This window comes from Brachyistius frenatus, unplaced genomic scaffold (assembly GCF_029030835.1).
Source record: "Brachyistius frenatus isolate BFR_SWC_R1_liver_20210118 unplaced genomic scaffold, ASM2903083v1 Contig_15, whole genome shotgun sequence".
Classification (NCBI taxonomy): domain Eukaryota; kingdom Metazoa; phylum Chordata; class Actinopteri; family Embiotocidae; genus Brachyistius; species Brachyistius frenatus.
Window position 1 is genome coordinate 5,360,670 of NW_027210614.1, and position 16,283 is coordinate 5,376,952.

Here is a 16,283-nt window from a genome sequence, read left to right on the forward strand (position 1 = left end):
TCGTTGTAAGGGCTCAGGTGTATTTCATGACTTATTTAAATCTCACTCCAGGTTTCCTTGTGTTAAAACAGACGTGTCTTGCTGCTGCTCACCATCCTTGTGCGTGTCCAAAGGTATTGGGGGTACGTCATCGTCACAGAGTGTCTCCGCTGAGCCCAGGCTGGCAGACAGAGATGGAGTTGGCTCTCGGACTTGTGGGCTCATGCCCGCAGGAGAAGTCCTGGACAGCACGGACTCTGTGGAGGAACGGCCGCTGTCTGCAGCCAGACTGTCTGCAGAATCAGAAACACACATTTGGCATTTAAATTAATTTTGTTTCCAAGTGCCTAATACATGCACCCACTGGCGGGCTGATAATTTGGGAAATTGGCCTCACACTAAGAGGCCAATTTCAAACCACTGGTTATTAAGCAGATAAACTGTGTTACGCCCAGGTGACAGTATGGACGAATATGGACAAATAAAATAATTAAAAGTTAAATATCATACCATTCATATATCATAAATATCAGTCATATATTTCAGCACAGTTCTAAAGCATTAAGACGTAGAAAGATACATACTGTCTGAAGTCATAGCTTCTGTAGCCTGGCCGTCCTGAGCCAGAGTGTGTGAGGACAGCGGGGGTGTTGCCGGCATCACGCCCTTTTGGGTGTAGACTTTACACCGCTGGGAGGGGGAGGACGGAGGCCTGAAAAGGAGTACAAAGATGGGTCGTGATGAAAACTAAGTTTTGGTGCTCCTATCTTCTTACACATCAAGGTTGTTCATTCTTGCCAACTGTATGTACAATATGTTTGTGTGATTCACCTGTACTCTGAGGTTTTGGTCAGGCTGGCAACGCCGAGGCGCGGTGATCCTAGAGGGCGTGCCTTCCCGTCAGAGTTACTGCCCACCGCATTCAGACTTTCATGGCTGGCAGAGAGACAATAAAGTAGACATCTTATCAATTAAAGTAAAATATTTGTCAATGACTTATAGCAACATTTGAATGAAAAAGTCTTGAGCCTAAATACAACTCAGTTCTTTCTTTTTCTTTTTCTGCATAGAGTACCACCTGTGCTCACCTGTCGTGTAGGTGAGAGCTCTTGGCCCTGTGCAGGGGGTTAGAGGTGATGCTGCTGCTTCCTGTAACGCTCCTGGTACTGGTAACTATGGGGCATCCAGAACTCTGAGCCAGGTTGTGGATCATGGTCTGGGCCAACTCTGCCTCCTCCACCACCTCCTTGATGTCCTGCAGCTGCTGGTCATTGGTCCTTCTCCTGCAGGCGGCTGCTGCTGAGGAGAGGGGGAACTGCACTGCACCTCCTACACCACATGCAGAGCCTGGAGATGTTGGACCCAAAGGTGAGTTGCAAAAACAGTAAAAAGATATCCCATGACAAAACTATAGACATCTTTTGGGCACAAATTATTTGGGTCCCCAAGTATAAGACACCGGGCGGGGTGCAATATTAACAACAACAAAAAGCATACGCAATAAATAAATCAAAGCCTTTACAGTACCTGTTTTGGCTTCTGTATCCAACACAGATGCAGAGCCAGGAGCAGAAACAGCGGCTGGAGCAGATGAAGATGGACATGGTTCTTGTTTGGCACCTTGCTTGCTTGCTGGAACCTCTTCAAAGGGAAACTTTGCCACCTGTTAAATGAGAGTGATGGATGAGTAAGAGCACTGTGATGTCCTTCAAATATGAATAGCTGAGTAGGTTGGCTTTAATTGTTGTCAAAGGAAAAGTTCTCTGCTTATATTGCCTTTATTTCAAAATGGGAACATGATGTCATTCAAGAGAACTGCATTGATGTTGGATGAGAATAAAAAAGATCCCTTGAGCTGCTAACAACATAAAAACCTGCACTAATGATTTGCAAAGAATGGGGTCCTGTACAAATACTTGAACAATAATAAGGTAATTGGGGACGATTAATTTGGATGCATTATTTTGTAACACAATTGAGAGCATGTGCTTCTTGAAAGGGACAGAAAATTGCCACCACAAATAGAAGCTGTGCCAGCAGGCAACAGGTTACTCAGATATATGCAGAAAATATTAAGCAGATACAGACAAAACCATTTTTCATTTGAATAGAGAAACCTGTCAAACTTTCAACATACCACCAATTACAGATCCCATCACTTGAACAGAACAATTTCACATTCCTTTTACGATTTGCTACCCAATTTCCTTTCCCTGTATGTTTTATGTATGTTTTCTGTTTGTCTTTGCATAATAGCAACAAAAATAAGAACAGAAAACCGTTCGTCACCTCCTCACTGCCATCGATGCAGTCCAGTCTCTCCTGCAGCTCAGCAAAGGTGTTGCACTTCAGGCATTCAGCTCCTTCCTCTGGGACGGGGGCCAACGGCTGACCAAGTAGTGACTGAGAGGGCTGCGACAGTGGCTGAGACGGGCCACTGAGCTGCTCGTCTGGCTGAGGCTGCACCTGCTGGAGCAGAAATCACTGAGAAGTAAGTCATCTCATCTTTCTTTACAATAAATACTCTTCTGCAGCTTGTTCTCTGAACTCTGAATGTAAATATCTTTAGATCACCTTGTTCTGTGCTCCAGTTGCCTGACTTTGACTTTGGGTTTGGTGCTGCTCTGGTGGTTTTCCTCGAAGCAAAGCAGGAATAATCGGTACAAATTCAGGTGGTCCCTCATTGTCCGTCAGCTCTCTATCTGACACTGCAGCCCCATTTGGGCCCACATAGATCACTGTGTCACACGACTGCTCACTGCTGGAGTATTCGTCGGGGTCACTGGACAGTCGCAGCAGAGGAAGGTCGGAGTCAGTGTCGCCACGGTGATGGAAAGGGCGCAGGTGAGTCGGACGACGCATGCGACCCTCCTCACAGGAGCTTTCTCCCCCAGAGGAGCTGGAGGTGTATTGCTGAGAAAAGATTTGATGACAGGGAAAGTGGAGGCAGTAAAGAGTGGTGAGAGAGACATGATTCCCTTTTCAGATTTGCACAGCGTGATATTTTTTCTTTTTGGACATTTTAGCTTTAAATTGACAGCTCGCACTGGCGAGAGATGAGAAAGATAAAGATGAGAGGGAAAAAATGACACCATACAGATCCTGGGCCATCACACACCAAGACAAGTGACTCACCAGGTTCAAATAGATCTTCAATCTAATGTAATTTAATTCAACGTAATTATTCATATTTCTCTCACATAATGGCACTTTACTGTGTCTCATGACTTCAGATTTCTCTACTGTGGTTTATTTTTAGAGTTGTGAAGCCCTCAGTTTATCTCTTTCTCTTCTGCTGAACAACTTTGGAATAAGTTAGCGCAAGAAGTGGTGAGAAGGTGAGAGATGGTGTCAGCAGCAAAATGAGACAAGATGATAAAATACATGATGTTTTAAAATGAACTCAGCACAAGCACAACAACATACAAACTAAAGTAATTTCCAGTTTTATACCAGATTTTTATAAAAACTGTCAAATTAAAAATAATAGAGTGCAATGTCAAGGTGATGACAAGGAGGCATACTGTATGTTTCACTGTCAGACATAATCACTGAGTCACAGTCGAACAAGAGAGTTATGTGTCCATCTGTTTAAAGTAAATTACCAGACTTTAGTTGTCTTAATCTCAACATTAATGTACCTAAAGTTTTCATTTTATGATATTCAGAGAAATGACCTCCCATTTTTAATGAAGCATCAAGGTTTGATCAAAACTCACCACGGTGACTTTAGTTTTCTTCTTTTTCATGCGGAGGACCCGGGAAGCAATCTGGATGGTGGAAAGGGTTTCTGAGAAATCTCTGGGTGAGGCAGAGATGTGAGCAATCATGGTGGTCCGGCAGTTCATGTTGCCTAGCGACTCCCTTAGCAACATGGTCAGCTTGCTATCCCTGGTTACACACATACAGCGAGATGTGAGCACTAAAGACACGTCGGAAACGCAGTTAAACATGTGAAAAAACTGGTCGATATTCTAACAGACGCCCACATATGACTAATATCTCACGAAGGATTATTAATAACAAGTTGGAGAGAAAGCTAATAGTCTAAGTAATAAGGACACAACTCAAGGCTAACAGTCATATAAATGAAGCTAAGAGATTAGAAAGAAAAAAATCTTGTTTTTCGTTGATTATGTTTATTGAATAATGATGCAAAAACACATGAGAGGTTGCTTTTCCACAGTAAAGCTCACAAAGTCTTAAAAGGATCTCATGAAGTATAATATTGGGAGACGGTCTATCTCCCAGAGAAATTATACCAGCAGATGGGAAAGTAAAACTAGGCTGTGTGTTTAAGAAAAGACTTTCTCCTGGGTGGGCTACCGCAATCATTCAGAGCCTTTAGTGTGTGTGTGTGTGTGTGTTGTGCATGTGCATGTGCGTGCGTGCGTGTGTGTGTGCGTGCGTGTGTGTGTGTGCGTGCGTGTGTGTGTGTAGGCTGCAGGCTGCAGGCTGACAGTGAGTACAGCTCCTCTGTGGCCCGATACCTCATGCTGCTGTCCCCTTTTTCTAAAAACACAGCCCGCAAGCAAGTCGCACACACATATGTGTACATTCACATTAGCACACACAAACGCAAAGTATGCACACACTCCTATCTTGACCTTCTCTTTTTCATCGATGCTCTCTTCCTCTCTTTTCTTCTTTCTCAGTTTGCTGCCTCGGGCTTGAACAAACCTTCCTCTCTCTCCCTCCATCTATCTCCATCCCTCCCTGAGACTAATGTAAACTCATGACTCATGAAGTATTCATTTGGATGTTAATTCAAGTGCTGGGGATGTTGGAGATCTTACCTTTGAGCCTGTGCTAGATTTATAACTAGTTGTACCAGGGAGGACAGCTCTATATGTAAAATGATGCTCTATATGATTAAAGCATATTCATGAATGCAGCATCGAAATTCATAAAGCATCATTATTACAGAAAACTAACATTAAGGAGCAAAACTGAAGAAGCAACAGTGGGGAACACATTTACTCACAGATTTGTATGTATATTACAAATATTAAGGACTGCAATCGTCAGACTAGATATTGGCAAATGGAAAAAAACAATTCTGAGTGACATCAATTGAAACATTCAAGGAGCTTTATGAATCAAGGGGACATTGCCAGAAGAGAAATATGGCAAACCCGTTGGGAAGTGGTCCGATTTTGGACAGGGAGCTGCTCAGCAGAGCTTTCTCTGATGAGAAAGGTTAATGTTTAGTATATATGTCAAGAGTCTTTACATCCACATGAGCATGTTATGGATGATACATGGCTCTTGCAGGTCTGGTTTGACTGTTTAGGATCGGCCTGAATTCCTTGTCAACACGAACCAGTGTTGACAAGTCCACCTCTTTTCCTGAACTGGGAGGCGACAAACACACAGTCCAAAAGTCTGCTGATTGACATTAGGTTTACGGGTTACCTAGCAACAGTACTGGAACAGGACTGGGATTATGAGAGCAGGATGGGACCCTATCCTGAAAGCAGTGACGTGTTGCAAGACAGGCGCAGCAACTGTGATGAAAGAAAATGAGCTCTTGGCAGGGCGTAATATAAACAGTATCAAATATCATAATATTTTTGACCACATACCTCTATCATTATTGCAAAAATACTGTAGGGCGAAATACTGGTTTGTTGTTTAAACAATGAGATTTTTGATAAATATTCATTGTTGATGAGCATATAATAACATGGGTAAAGGCAAATAAAGCAGCTAGAACAATGGTAAGTTCAAAAAATAAAATCACTTTACTGTTTACTGACAAGAAGGCCATATCTTGATATTACGATTTCCAAAGTCGAATATTACAATATCAATATAAAACCGATTTTTAGGCCCAGCCCTAGTTCCAGGACTCGCACTGAATTTAAGCATATTTTAGGCTTTGCCATTGATTCCAACATTGTCATATCACAGGAAAGGGTGTAAGTGTCTGCTCTGTGGTTGCTTTGCTTTCTAGGGATTGCAAAGGCAGTCTGTCAGTTGATCGGTCCATCACTTTGGTTCAGATTGAAATATCTTAACACTGTTGAATCTGTCAGCACTTTATTCTGTACAGACATTTGTGATCCTCAAATTATGAAATCTAATGCTCGCCTCACTTTTCCTCTAGCACCAAAATGAGGTGGACATTTTTGGTTTTCAATGAAAGCCTTCAACAACTATTAAATGGTTTGCAATGAAATTAGGTACTAATAAAAGCTGTATATTTGGTACCTCAAAATCTCCAAGATGAACTGAGCTCAAAGCACAGCTGTGCCCAATGCTGCAGTCATGCAATGTCAGCAGAACGGGAGGAACACAAAAAAACAGCCTTTATTCTGACTTGGTAGAGTTTACATAATATTTCAAGCTGGTTAGCACTTTTATAACACTACAGTCACACCAAAATAAACAAAAAATGGCTAAATTAGCCATCAATGCTTTCAAATCATTGTATGATGACACTGATCCATCTTTCTATTATAAATCCAAGGAATAAGATAATGGAGCTCATACCTGCTGCTCAAAACAGCCATTTTTAAAATTAAAGTCTATTGACTTGTCTTAAATATCCTGCAGACCTTTGTTGTGACAAATGCTTTATTTCAGTTGTCAACAGTCTCAGATTTCCTCTGAGGTTTTTTCTCATAGAGAAGTGGCAGAAATACAGCATCAGTTCTTAAACCAGTCAAATCCCATTGCAGTCCAACAACACTCTGACTCACTGATGCCAAAGCAGACTCAGCAGAGCTTTGCTTACAGCGTCAGTGCTAAGTAGCAGGTTGTTTTGCAATGTAAATTCAAAAGCTGGTGATTAAATTAACCCAGCGAGCAGCACAGAACTGAACAGCCTTGAGGAGAGTGTAAGAGTATGAAGAACGCAGGGAAGTAAAGATAATTAGAGATGGGTTAAAGGAGGACATTTACAGTTTCACATAATGTACACTTACTGTCTGAGCAAACTAAACCTCACCACAGCAGTTCATGAATCCATGTATTTTTATTTTCAACTGATAACCTTTGGCTGCAGTCTCTGTCTGAATTATCTCTCCTCTCTCCTCCTCCTCCTCTCTCTGTCTCTCTTTTGCTCTCATTGCCAGTCAGCTAACCAGCAAAATGAATGTGATGAATATGTAACAGCAGCTGTTGTTGTTTATAGCATTAAGTCCCCCAAACCTGAAGCACCTTTAAGAAATCTGCCGTCTGCTTTCCTTTCCTCTTCCCCTCCAGTTCCAAAACATCCTGCTCATCTTCCCCTTTACTCCGCTCCACATTTCTTTCACCCATTCATTAATTTGGCCTCTCGTATTCTCCTCTTTAATTTCTGCTTTAATGTATTCTTCCTACTGTAATCTCTACCTCTGCATTCCCACACACCAACCTACTTGTATGGGATGTGTTTGCTCCCGTTGACCAGAGCCAGGATCACGTTGCCGAGGGCAGAGAGAGAAAGGCACAGAGGGGCCGAGCTGGGTGAAGAGTTCTCCCTGGTTTTTCCTCCTCCCCCTCCTCCTCCTCCTCCTCCCCCTCCTCCTCCTCCTCCAAGAACTTTAACATCGCAACTGCCCAGGTCCAGGAGGTGGAGGCGACTGCGACCTCCTGACACTGGCAGAGGTGAAGAAATGGGTCAAGAATGAAGCAGGTAAGACGGAGGATAGTAATTGTTGGGGATGTTAAATTCAATTAACAGAATAAAGTCAGGAGATAGATTTATTTACATTTGTGTAAAGTAACACAACTTAAATATGTTAATATAGCATATTGTACAAAATATTATCAATAAACACACAATGTCTGCAGCAGTATGTTTGCATAGATCAGCTGAAGATATGTTGTAGCACAGAACATGCGCTCACATTAGTTGTTTATGTCATACTTTAAGATTCACGTTACCTGTATGTGTTGTCTCTTTCACTCTCTCTCATACACACACAGACGCACACACATTTCTGCCTGTTTTCTTTCACACACCCATCAGTGCACTGAAAGTGACTATTATCAGTGATATTTTGGTCAGACATCTTTCACAGTCTCTTTCTCAAACACACAGTCACAGACAAAGATGCTCACATGCTACCTCTGCGCTGTAACAGGGTTATTTATATAGACAGAAGCGAGTGTGTGACATGACTGTGAATTAATGTAAACACAGACTATATCTAGGGACCATAGAGTCAATGATAGGTATGTGTACAACTCTGTCAAGGATTCTGATGCTTAAGCTCCTTATTTATCCACAGCACCCATGGATAAATGGGGAGCATACAGATAGATCTGCATATAGATAGCATATCGATTGAAATGTCCATCATTATTCTTTACACTGACTTCTTGGTTTGTTCTCCATGCAGCAAAGCAACACAACACTATGTTTGCATCTGCCTTTTGTCTACTGTGAGACCCACTACGGGCAATTTGAAGAGAAGTGTTGCTAGTGTCGTATCTGCAGCAGAAGCACAGGAACTGTAATAGTAATTTGATGTTGTTGTCGTTGTGATGTCTAGCTAGTGATAATAATTAGAAACGGTAATAACAGCGTTTAAACAAATAGTACTTACTCCCTCCTTTGCCTGTCTTTTCCATGCGATACTGGTATATGTGTAACGTAAACAGCATATGCGAATTCCTATGCTCATCTTCTGTGGTGTTAGGGCGTTGGCTACTGTGGCGAGCTGCGATGGCTGCATCCAGGAACCAGGCTGCTTTTTCAGGGGTCGGAGCACGCAGTTCAGACTGATTCTGGAGCTGGGAAAGAAAAAAGGTGTGAATATTGCACTTTCAGAGACATGATAAGGAGGCAGCAGTGAGTGGCCAGAGGGCAGACAGCCAGACAGGAGGAAAGGCACCACTTCATCTTTCGTTGTATGACTCAGTTTACCTACCAACAAGTGTTTAAATTCTGATAATATTGTGCACGGTGAGGATTTGGCATGTAGGGGACTGACTGGCATATTCTAATGCAACATTTTTAATTTGCCTGCAGGTATGTGAGAAAGAGATAGAGAGGAAAGCAGAGATGAGTAATGGGGAGTGTGTGTGTGTGTGTGTGTGTGTGTGTGTGTGTGTGTGCGTGCGTGCGTGTGTGTGCGTGCGTGCGTGTGCGCGTGCGTGCGCATGCGTGCACACATATGTGTGTGTGTGTGTGCGTGTGTGCGTGTGCGTGCGCGCGTGTGTGTGTGTGGTGCTGCTGCAGGATATCATTACTGATGAGATTATGTCAGATTAGTTCAGGATTACACAGATGTGCTTGTATCAGAGCCTCTAATCGGATAAACATATAGAGTAACTGCACACACACAGAGGCTGGCTCAACCTCTGTCTCTCAGTTGTTTTTGGCGTTCCCCTACATGCACACACTACTCAGATTACCTGAAAATGAATGCTGCTCAATAATTATAATGGTGATTAGATTTATGCCTTGTAAGCAGCATTTTGTTGTTTGAATCTTGTTCATCAAAGTGGATTGTTTAGCAATCAGTAAATTTAAGAAGCCCCTTAAAAAAAAAAAAAAAACTTTTTTTTTTAAAGTTTTTTTTTTAAAGTTTTGTTCATGTCAAGTCTTTTTCAGTTGTTTTTCTTTGATTCTGATTTAACCAGTCAGAAGCAGGACCAAGAGATGAATTAATCAGCCAGCTATTTCTGAACCCACTGTTTAAAAAAATGCCTCATGCATTTTTAGATAAAAAAGACTAAGAGCATACTGAACCTGTGCATGATACTGTACTGCATTTGCTCTGCCAAAGGGAAAGTGTCTGTGTGTGTGTGTGTGTGCAGGCGTGCACAGCTAAGACAACAAAGAACTGCCTGAGGCTAAAAGAACAAAGGTAAAGCATATTGATACAAGACCTGAGGCTGTTCATGCTCACAGGATTTAATCTACAGCTGACACATTACATAAACTAATGTCACTGTCAGCGGTGGTATGTTTAAATGTTTAAATGTTTAAATGTGTGTGTGTGTGTGTGTGTGTGTGTGTGTGTGTGTGTGTGTGTGTGTGTGTGTGTGTGTGTGTGTGTGTGTGTGTGTGTGTGTGTGTGTGTGTGTGTGTGTGTGTGTGCGTGAGTGCGTGAGTGCGTGTGTGCGTGTGTACCTGCATGCCACAGATGGGGTCCTCACACAGGTAGACTCCAGGTGACTGTCCATCCTGTAAGCTACCTGTGGCCACTTCCGACAGTAAGTCTTTAAGGTTCTCATCTTTTCCCCAAACCTACACATAACACACACATTAGTTGTCTAGTAGTTGTTCATGTCAAAATATTTTTTCGGATTGATCTGAATCATGATCTACCAGACCAATCTTAGAGGGAGAATGTAGACTTTAGTAAAACCTTACTGGACCAAAGTCTAATAAAAGTCTAAAACTTTGATGGGAACCTGATGTCAGATACTTGACTGCTAATGCTACACTACTATTTGGAAAATACATGGTTGGTAGCCTCTTTTGTCAAATGTCTGTATCTGTAATTTCCCCTGTTTAACTCGACAAGGACTGTTTCAAATTAAGGTTTCATCACAAACACTGACCTCGACAGCTGAGACGCGAACAGAGAAGCGTGCTCCTGTTTTCTCCTTTCTCTCATTGATGAGTTTAAACAACCAGGAGATGGCACAAGGGATTATACCCAGAGTCTGAAGAGAGTCATCACGGCCAATCATTGTGTAGGTTTTACCTGGATGAGACAAAGAGACAGAATAGGGGAAGGGTGAACAAAAAAAGATGATCTATCAAAAAGATCATGGAAAATAAACAGTATGAATGGATGTGTGTCTGAACATGAAGCCGCTAGATTTGCACTTTTCAGTCACAAGACGATGATCATCCCCCTCCCATACTGCTGTCAGATGCTAGAGATCAAACACACACCTAAACAAAGCCATATGTCACACCTAACAATCACAGACACAAACACTTACACAGAAAACAGAGGACATCAAAAGCCTGACTCCTATGATGCAGAGTAGAGAAAGTTGTTCAGAGGGAGGATGGAGGGGAGGTTGTCATATACGCTGTAGTTTTACATTGTTCTCCTTTAGTGTTTCCTAGAGCATCTAGACTTATTGTCAAAAACAAAGATGCATTTCATGATTTGTCACAAAAATGTTTTAAAAACACAACCTTGTGCCATTGTAGTAGTATTTCTGTAGTGTTAAAACAAAACCTTTAAAGATCCTTTAAATCAAAATGACCAGACTCCTTCAGATAAAAACTGAAAGTGCTGTTATATAAATGTTAAAAAACACATTAAACGTTGCAATCAGCTACGTCAAAAGAGCTTATTATACAGCAACGCTAGGCCATTTACTTTGATTTATCTGATTTACCAGTTGATTTCTTTTCATTTAACAAATGAGATGCATTCCCTCTGTCATAATGTTAGAGCACTTGAACAACCCTGCTTTCTCTTTTTTCACTTTAGGCCTGCGTGTGTGTGACAGAGTGTTAAATACACATTATCCGAGTATATATGTGGCTCTGCAATGTCTCCTTCTGTTCTGACTACCGTAGCCTGTCAAGTCATGGTCATCTAGCTGACTGCTCCACTGACTAACACAGCACTACAACATGGTAACGATACTCTGCAGGCAATGAAGCGGCGGGAGTGTGTCCGTGTCTGTGTAGTTGATGTATATTTCTGGTAATAGGTCTCATCAAGTCGAGAAGCAGATGCAGATGCTGTCAGAGAGGGAGTGAACAAGGTGAGACAGTGTGATAGAACAAGGCAGCGCTGTATCAGGAGGTCGAAGGCATGAACTTACAAAGACACTCTTCATTACTAAAAGATGATCCATAGAAGGCCAATAATCTAATAACGACAATAAAATCCATCAGACATGACTTAAAGCAAGACGATTCAATTACATTCCTGAAGTTCATCCATTTATTTCGGGATCATTTAGACTTTTATTTAATTTCTCCTGTTCAATGAAATCCTTTTTGCTCATTGTAAAAATGTGCATGAGCGTGTACATGAGTAGACTTGTGTGCGTCTGGCTCCCCGTATGTGTCTACAGCCAAAGGCCACAGAGCCGAAGATAAATGCTCGTTGTGTTACTTTCCCCATTTTAATTAGAAAAAAGGTAATGTCGTTCTAATGCAGCCTCATTAAGATCCATGGCCTTAGGTGAGCGAGATCACAAAGAATGATCTTCTCTGCCGCTACAGCAGCAGCCATTTATACAGAAACAAGAGGTCAATGCATTAATATAACAGTGAAATTGATTGAGAAATACATCAAAGATAGTTTGCTCATTCAATCATATAAAAGTGCTTCTAGTATCATTAACACAATCAAGCACAGGCAATATGAGGGCATGTCAGGGACATTAGTTCCAGTCATAGTCATATCATACCATATGCGTCATCATTGTGAATACTGATACTGTCTGTATTTTCATGTGTCAGTAATTGGCAGCGGAATGAAAACATGTAAACATGGTGAAATGCAAGACACTGATCCAGACAGACTGTCTGATGCACCATGTTGGGTTTGTGTCTTGGGAGTGACGTGGTGATTAAATGTGCATCTGTCTGTTTGATCTGTCTTACGTGCATCTATTGGGGAAGTGGTGGGCAGATTCAGCTATCTCCTCTCTCTGTAGTATTCTTCTTTGCATATTTAATACAATTTGGGTCTTACTTTTGTATTTGGCCGCCAGTCTTATTCTTGTGCTTGTCGTGCTTGAAGCAGTTGTGTGTGCTTGTAGTTTTTTTGGGCAGTAACGGGTTATTACCAACATTTTGGCTGTGCTTAATCAAGTATTACATGACACACACTGGCCCAATAATAATAATAATAAAAAAAAAAGTACACTCAAGAAGTGGCTGTAAAACTGAATCAGCCAACAGGAAGTCAGCCAGCTCAACCAGAGGAAGTCCCCATTGAGCATGTCTTCCCCTTGCTTAACCAGAGGACTCCACATGCTTTATAAGGTTAAAAAAAAACTTTCTTTGACGTATGCGGTCAGTGAGCAAACATCATAGTAATGAATATACAGCCTAGTAAGACCATATCTAGTTATTCTACAGTACGTGCATGGAGTGTCGAACAAATAAATGAAAAGAAACAAGCGGAGAGAGAGGGTGGGAATGCAGCTTATAGTGTACGACACAACCCGTCGAGCACCTGGACTCCCCATCATTTACTGTTTTTTAAACTGGGGTATTATTTAATATTTAGTGTTGCTTTCTAAACTCCTGGCTTTTTAGAGCCTGTCAAACTTTATTATGTATTTGGATACCAATTAGTTTTCCAAAGTAGTTGCTAATCTTCCGAGTCTGTACAAAAAGAGTCAAAATAAAAACAGACCCAGCTGCCCCATTATCGGCAATGGTGCTAACGAGTTACTGTAACTGATGGAAATTGTTTTATTTACAAAAATAATATGGTGGGGGAAAAAAAGAGAAAATACAGAATTATCTTCAAAGAGCAATAGCCACATCGTAGAGGTTCCATATCGATAATTATAACTAATTCATAATAAATGTATGAATTAGTTTACTTTTCAACAGTAGTTTGCCTGTTGGACTTTACAAATGGCTTAGCTATTCACACAGTCATGTTGTGATGCATTTTAACTCTCTGGCTTTGTCCCCTGTTCAGCAGTTCAAGGGGACTTAGAAGCTCCAGCTGGATGTATGAAGATCACAAACCAAGAAGGATAATGCTGCTCGCATGTACAGGGATAAACACAACAGGGGTTGACCTACAGATGAAGAACGTGTGTGTGTGTGTGTGTGTGTGTGTGTGTGTGTGTGTGTGTGTGTGTGTGTGTGTGTGTGTGTGTGTGTGTGTGTGTGTGTGTGTGTGTGTGTGTGTGTGTGTGTGGTGGGTCTGTGTTTGTGCCAGTGCTTGTCAGGGTTCAGACATGTTGCAGTGTGCAGTGAGGGGTCCTGACCCTTTTTAAGACAGCTCTTCTAAAAAAAAACAGCATCAGAGGGATTAGAGGGAGAAAAAGGAAGACAGAAACACGGACATAGCAGACTGAGAATGCTTTCAGCTTCGGCAGACACTAATCCTCTTCTTTCTCTCTCCGATAGATGAAGGCCAGTGAAGAGACGGCCAAGTGAAGGACCGACACACTGGCAGCCAGACACACACACACTAAAGATGACTCACAAGCCACACATGCTTTGGTTTTTTTAGCCTGTGTGTGAGTGTGTGTGCGTGTGTTACCCAGCTTGGAGTGTCCAAAGCAGAAGACGCAGCCATCTGCTCCATTCACCACCGACTGAATAACCTCAGCAACCGTTCCCGCACACACCTCCGCCTGGCAACAAGCAAAGAGAGGGATGAAGAGAGGTATAGTAAGAGGGTCAAGAAACTCAGAGATACCTGACCGTATAGAAACACATGGTCAACACTAGAACTGCACCTATGTTTCTGTTTTATTTTAAGATAATTTCAGCTTTTTTGTGTGCTGTAAAATGTGTTTACATTTCAGTCATAGCAGTGGAATAGTAGTATATAAAAAAAAAAAACGTGGATGTTGGGTAATGTTCTCATTAGTGTCACAAACACTCCATTCACACTATGTTGACAGGAAGAATGGAAAAACATCTCATCAGTCCAACTTAGGAGCCTTCACACACGATTCAGAGAGAGTTGCCTTCACTAATACATCTAAATTAGCTTATTTTTACTGCGTTGCACTTTAGTAGCAGTTAATTGACAACTTGAACAAACAAAAACAAAAACAGCATTTATCTCCTTTTAAATTTCAGTTTTAAAGAAACTGTTTGACATTTTGGGTAATGCTGCATCTGTATTCCTTGTCTCAGATTGCCAAATATCTGTCTGCGAGAACTAGCAGCTTTTTAGTTTAATTTAGCATAAAGACTGTATACAGAAGAACACAGTGAGGCTGGCTCTATACAAAGTCCCAAAAAAAACCTCACCTACCAACTCTTCTAAAACTCACTGGTAAATATGACATATCTTGAAATGGAAAAACATCAATTTGTGGCCTCTTAGGTTAAATGTTAGAAGTATTTATCAGCCGGGAAAAGTGAATTCCAGGTGTTTCGGCCAGCTTCCAGCCTTCATGCTAAGCTAACTAGGTTAGTATAAAGGCTGGTTATCAGTCTTGTAATCAAATTATCAGCAAGAAAGTAAATGAACGTAATTCAAATGTCAAGTCCAGCTTTTTGGGTTTGTCTATAATCATTTTAGTAAAACCGTCTCATTCAGTGGATTGTCATGCAAGATTTTATATTAAAAAGCATGATAAATTCCTGTGTTTCTCTTACCTGTGATGCATCAGAAGGGAAGGCAGCATCAAAAGTGAACATCTTTGGAGGGACCTGATTGGCTCCCACCTTTTTCTGGGAGGCAGCGCTTGGTGTCTGATTTACTGACGGGTCCATGATGGTGATTTGTTTCTTCCTGGGATCCACTTTCAGGAAGGAGCTGGACTCAGCTGCATCAGCCTGAGACACGGGGCACACACGCACCATCACTTTCACCTGCAGGTAAGACATAAAAAGAAAACGGATATTGAGACACTGCTGACAGAAACAAAAAGAGCAAAACAGGATACAAAATAAAGTGTTGATTCACAGAGCCTGTACAGTTTCACCGGTTTGTTTTGTAACTTTTCTTTGAAGTCAAATTCCTTATGATGCGATAACTAACAAACCACAAAAACAATGAAGTCAAAAACAGGCACAGGACATGCAAACAAATAACAGTGCAACAGTACAGTAGCTTAGAGTTGTGGTTTGTAAAATACTATTTGGTAATGCATTTCCTCCGAGATCACTTGTCTATCACTTGTCGAGTACTCAGACATGGATTTTTGTTTCTTGGTTTTGGGCTCCTCTCATGCTGATCACCCATTTCATCTTCAGTTTTAAGGCACTGAAGAAATCTACCCCACTCAAAACCATGAAAAGATTTGATATTTCTGTGAAAGACTTGCTAGCAGGCATCTAGCTTCACCTCAGCCTGGACAAATGACTCCCCAAGACCCACAAAATTCATTTTTTTCAGCTTTGCACTTAAATGAGATCACTTTCTCTCTCCCTCTCTCATCACCTTCTTCACCCCAAAGTGCTTTGACCTCCTTCATCCCTTCCCCTCATTTACCTGTCACTCTTTCATTATCACTTTCTTCTTCTATCCTAAATCCCTTCCCTTTTTCCTCTAGTCACCCTCCTCTCTACCTTCAGATCACTGCCACACATTAAAAGCCTGAATTGCTCGAATCCTGTTTTAGCTGTCTCTCCTCTTCTTGCTCTTCCTTTCCTCCCACTCCTGTCATAAACTGTTAGCAGCCACAATTTACCATCTGACAGCTGCTGTTGTTTTCTTTGATATCAGCAGCCG

General features: G+C 41.6%; 1 protein-coding gene across 2 annotated transcripts in view; it reads right to left on the bottom strand.

Moving 5' to 3' along the window:
* The window catches only part of kif26ba (kinesin family member 26Ba), an 86,586-nt gene that overhangs the window by 13,028 nt on the left and 57,275 nt on the right, over positions 1–16,283 (bottom strand). Inside the window, exons 6-19 of one of the 2 annotated variants that reach the window (XM_069693747.1) lie at positions 15,206–15,421; positions 14,133–14,226; positions 10,483–10,628; positions 10,049–10,165; positions 8,517–8,703; positions 7,344–7,563; positions 3,699–3,870; positions 2,554–2,892; positions 2,269–2,445; positions 1,507–1,642; positions 1,068–1,326; positions 811–915; positions 564–691; positions 93–272 (exon numbers count right to left, since the gene is read on the bottom strand). In XM_069693747.1, the coding sequence (XP_069549848.1) occupies positions 93–272; positions 564–691; positions 811–915; positions 1,068–1,326; positions 1,507–1,642; positions 2,269–2,445; positions 2,554–2,892; positions 3,699–3,870; positions 7,344–7,563; positions 8,517–8,703; positions 10,049–10,165; positions 10,483–10,628; positions 14,133–14,226; positions 15,206–15,421 (2,476 nt within the window). Of the gene's footprint in view, positions 1–92; positions 273–563; positions 692–810; positions 916–1,067; positions 1,327–1,506; positions 1,643–2,268; positions 2,449–2,553; positions 2,893–3,698; positions 3,871–7,343; positions 7,564–8,516; positions 8,704–10,048; positions 10,166–10,482; positions 10,629–14,132; positions 14,227–15,205; positions 15,422–16,283 lie in introns of both variants that reach the window. The other variant, XM_069693746.1, reaches the window with a different exon arrangement.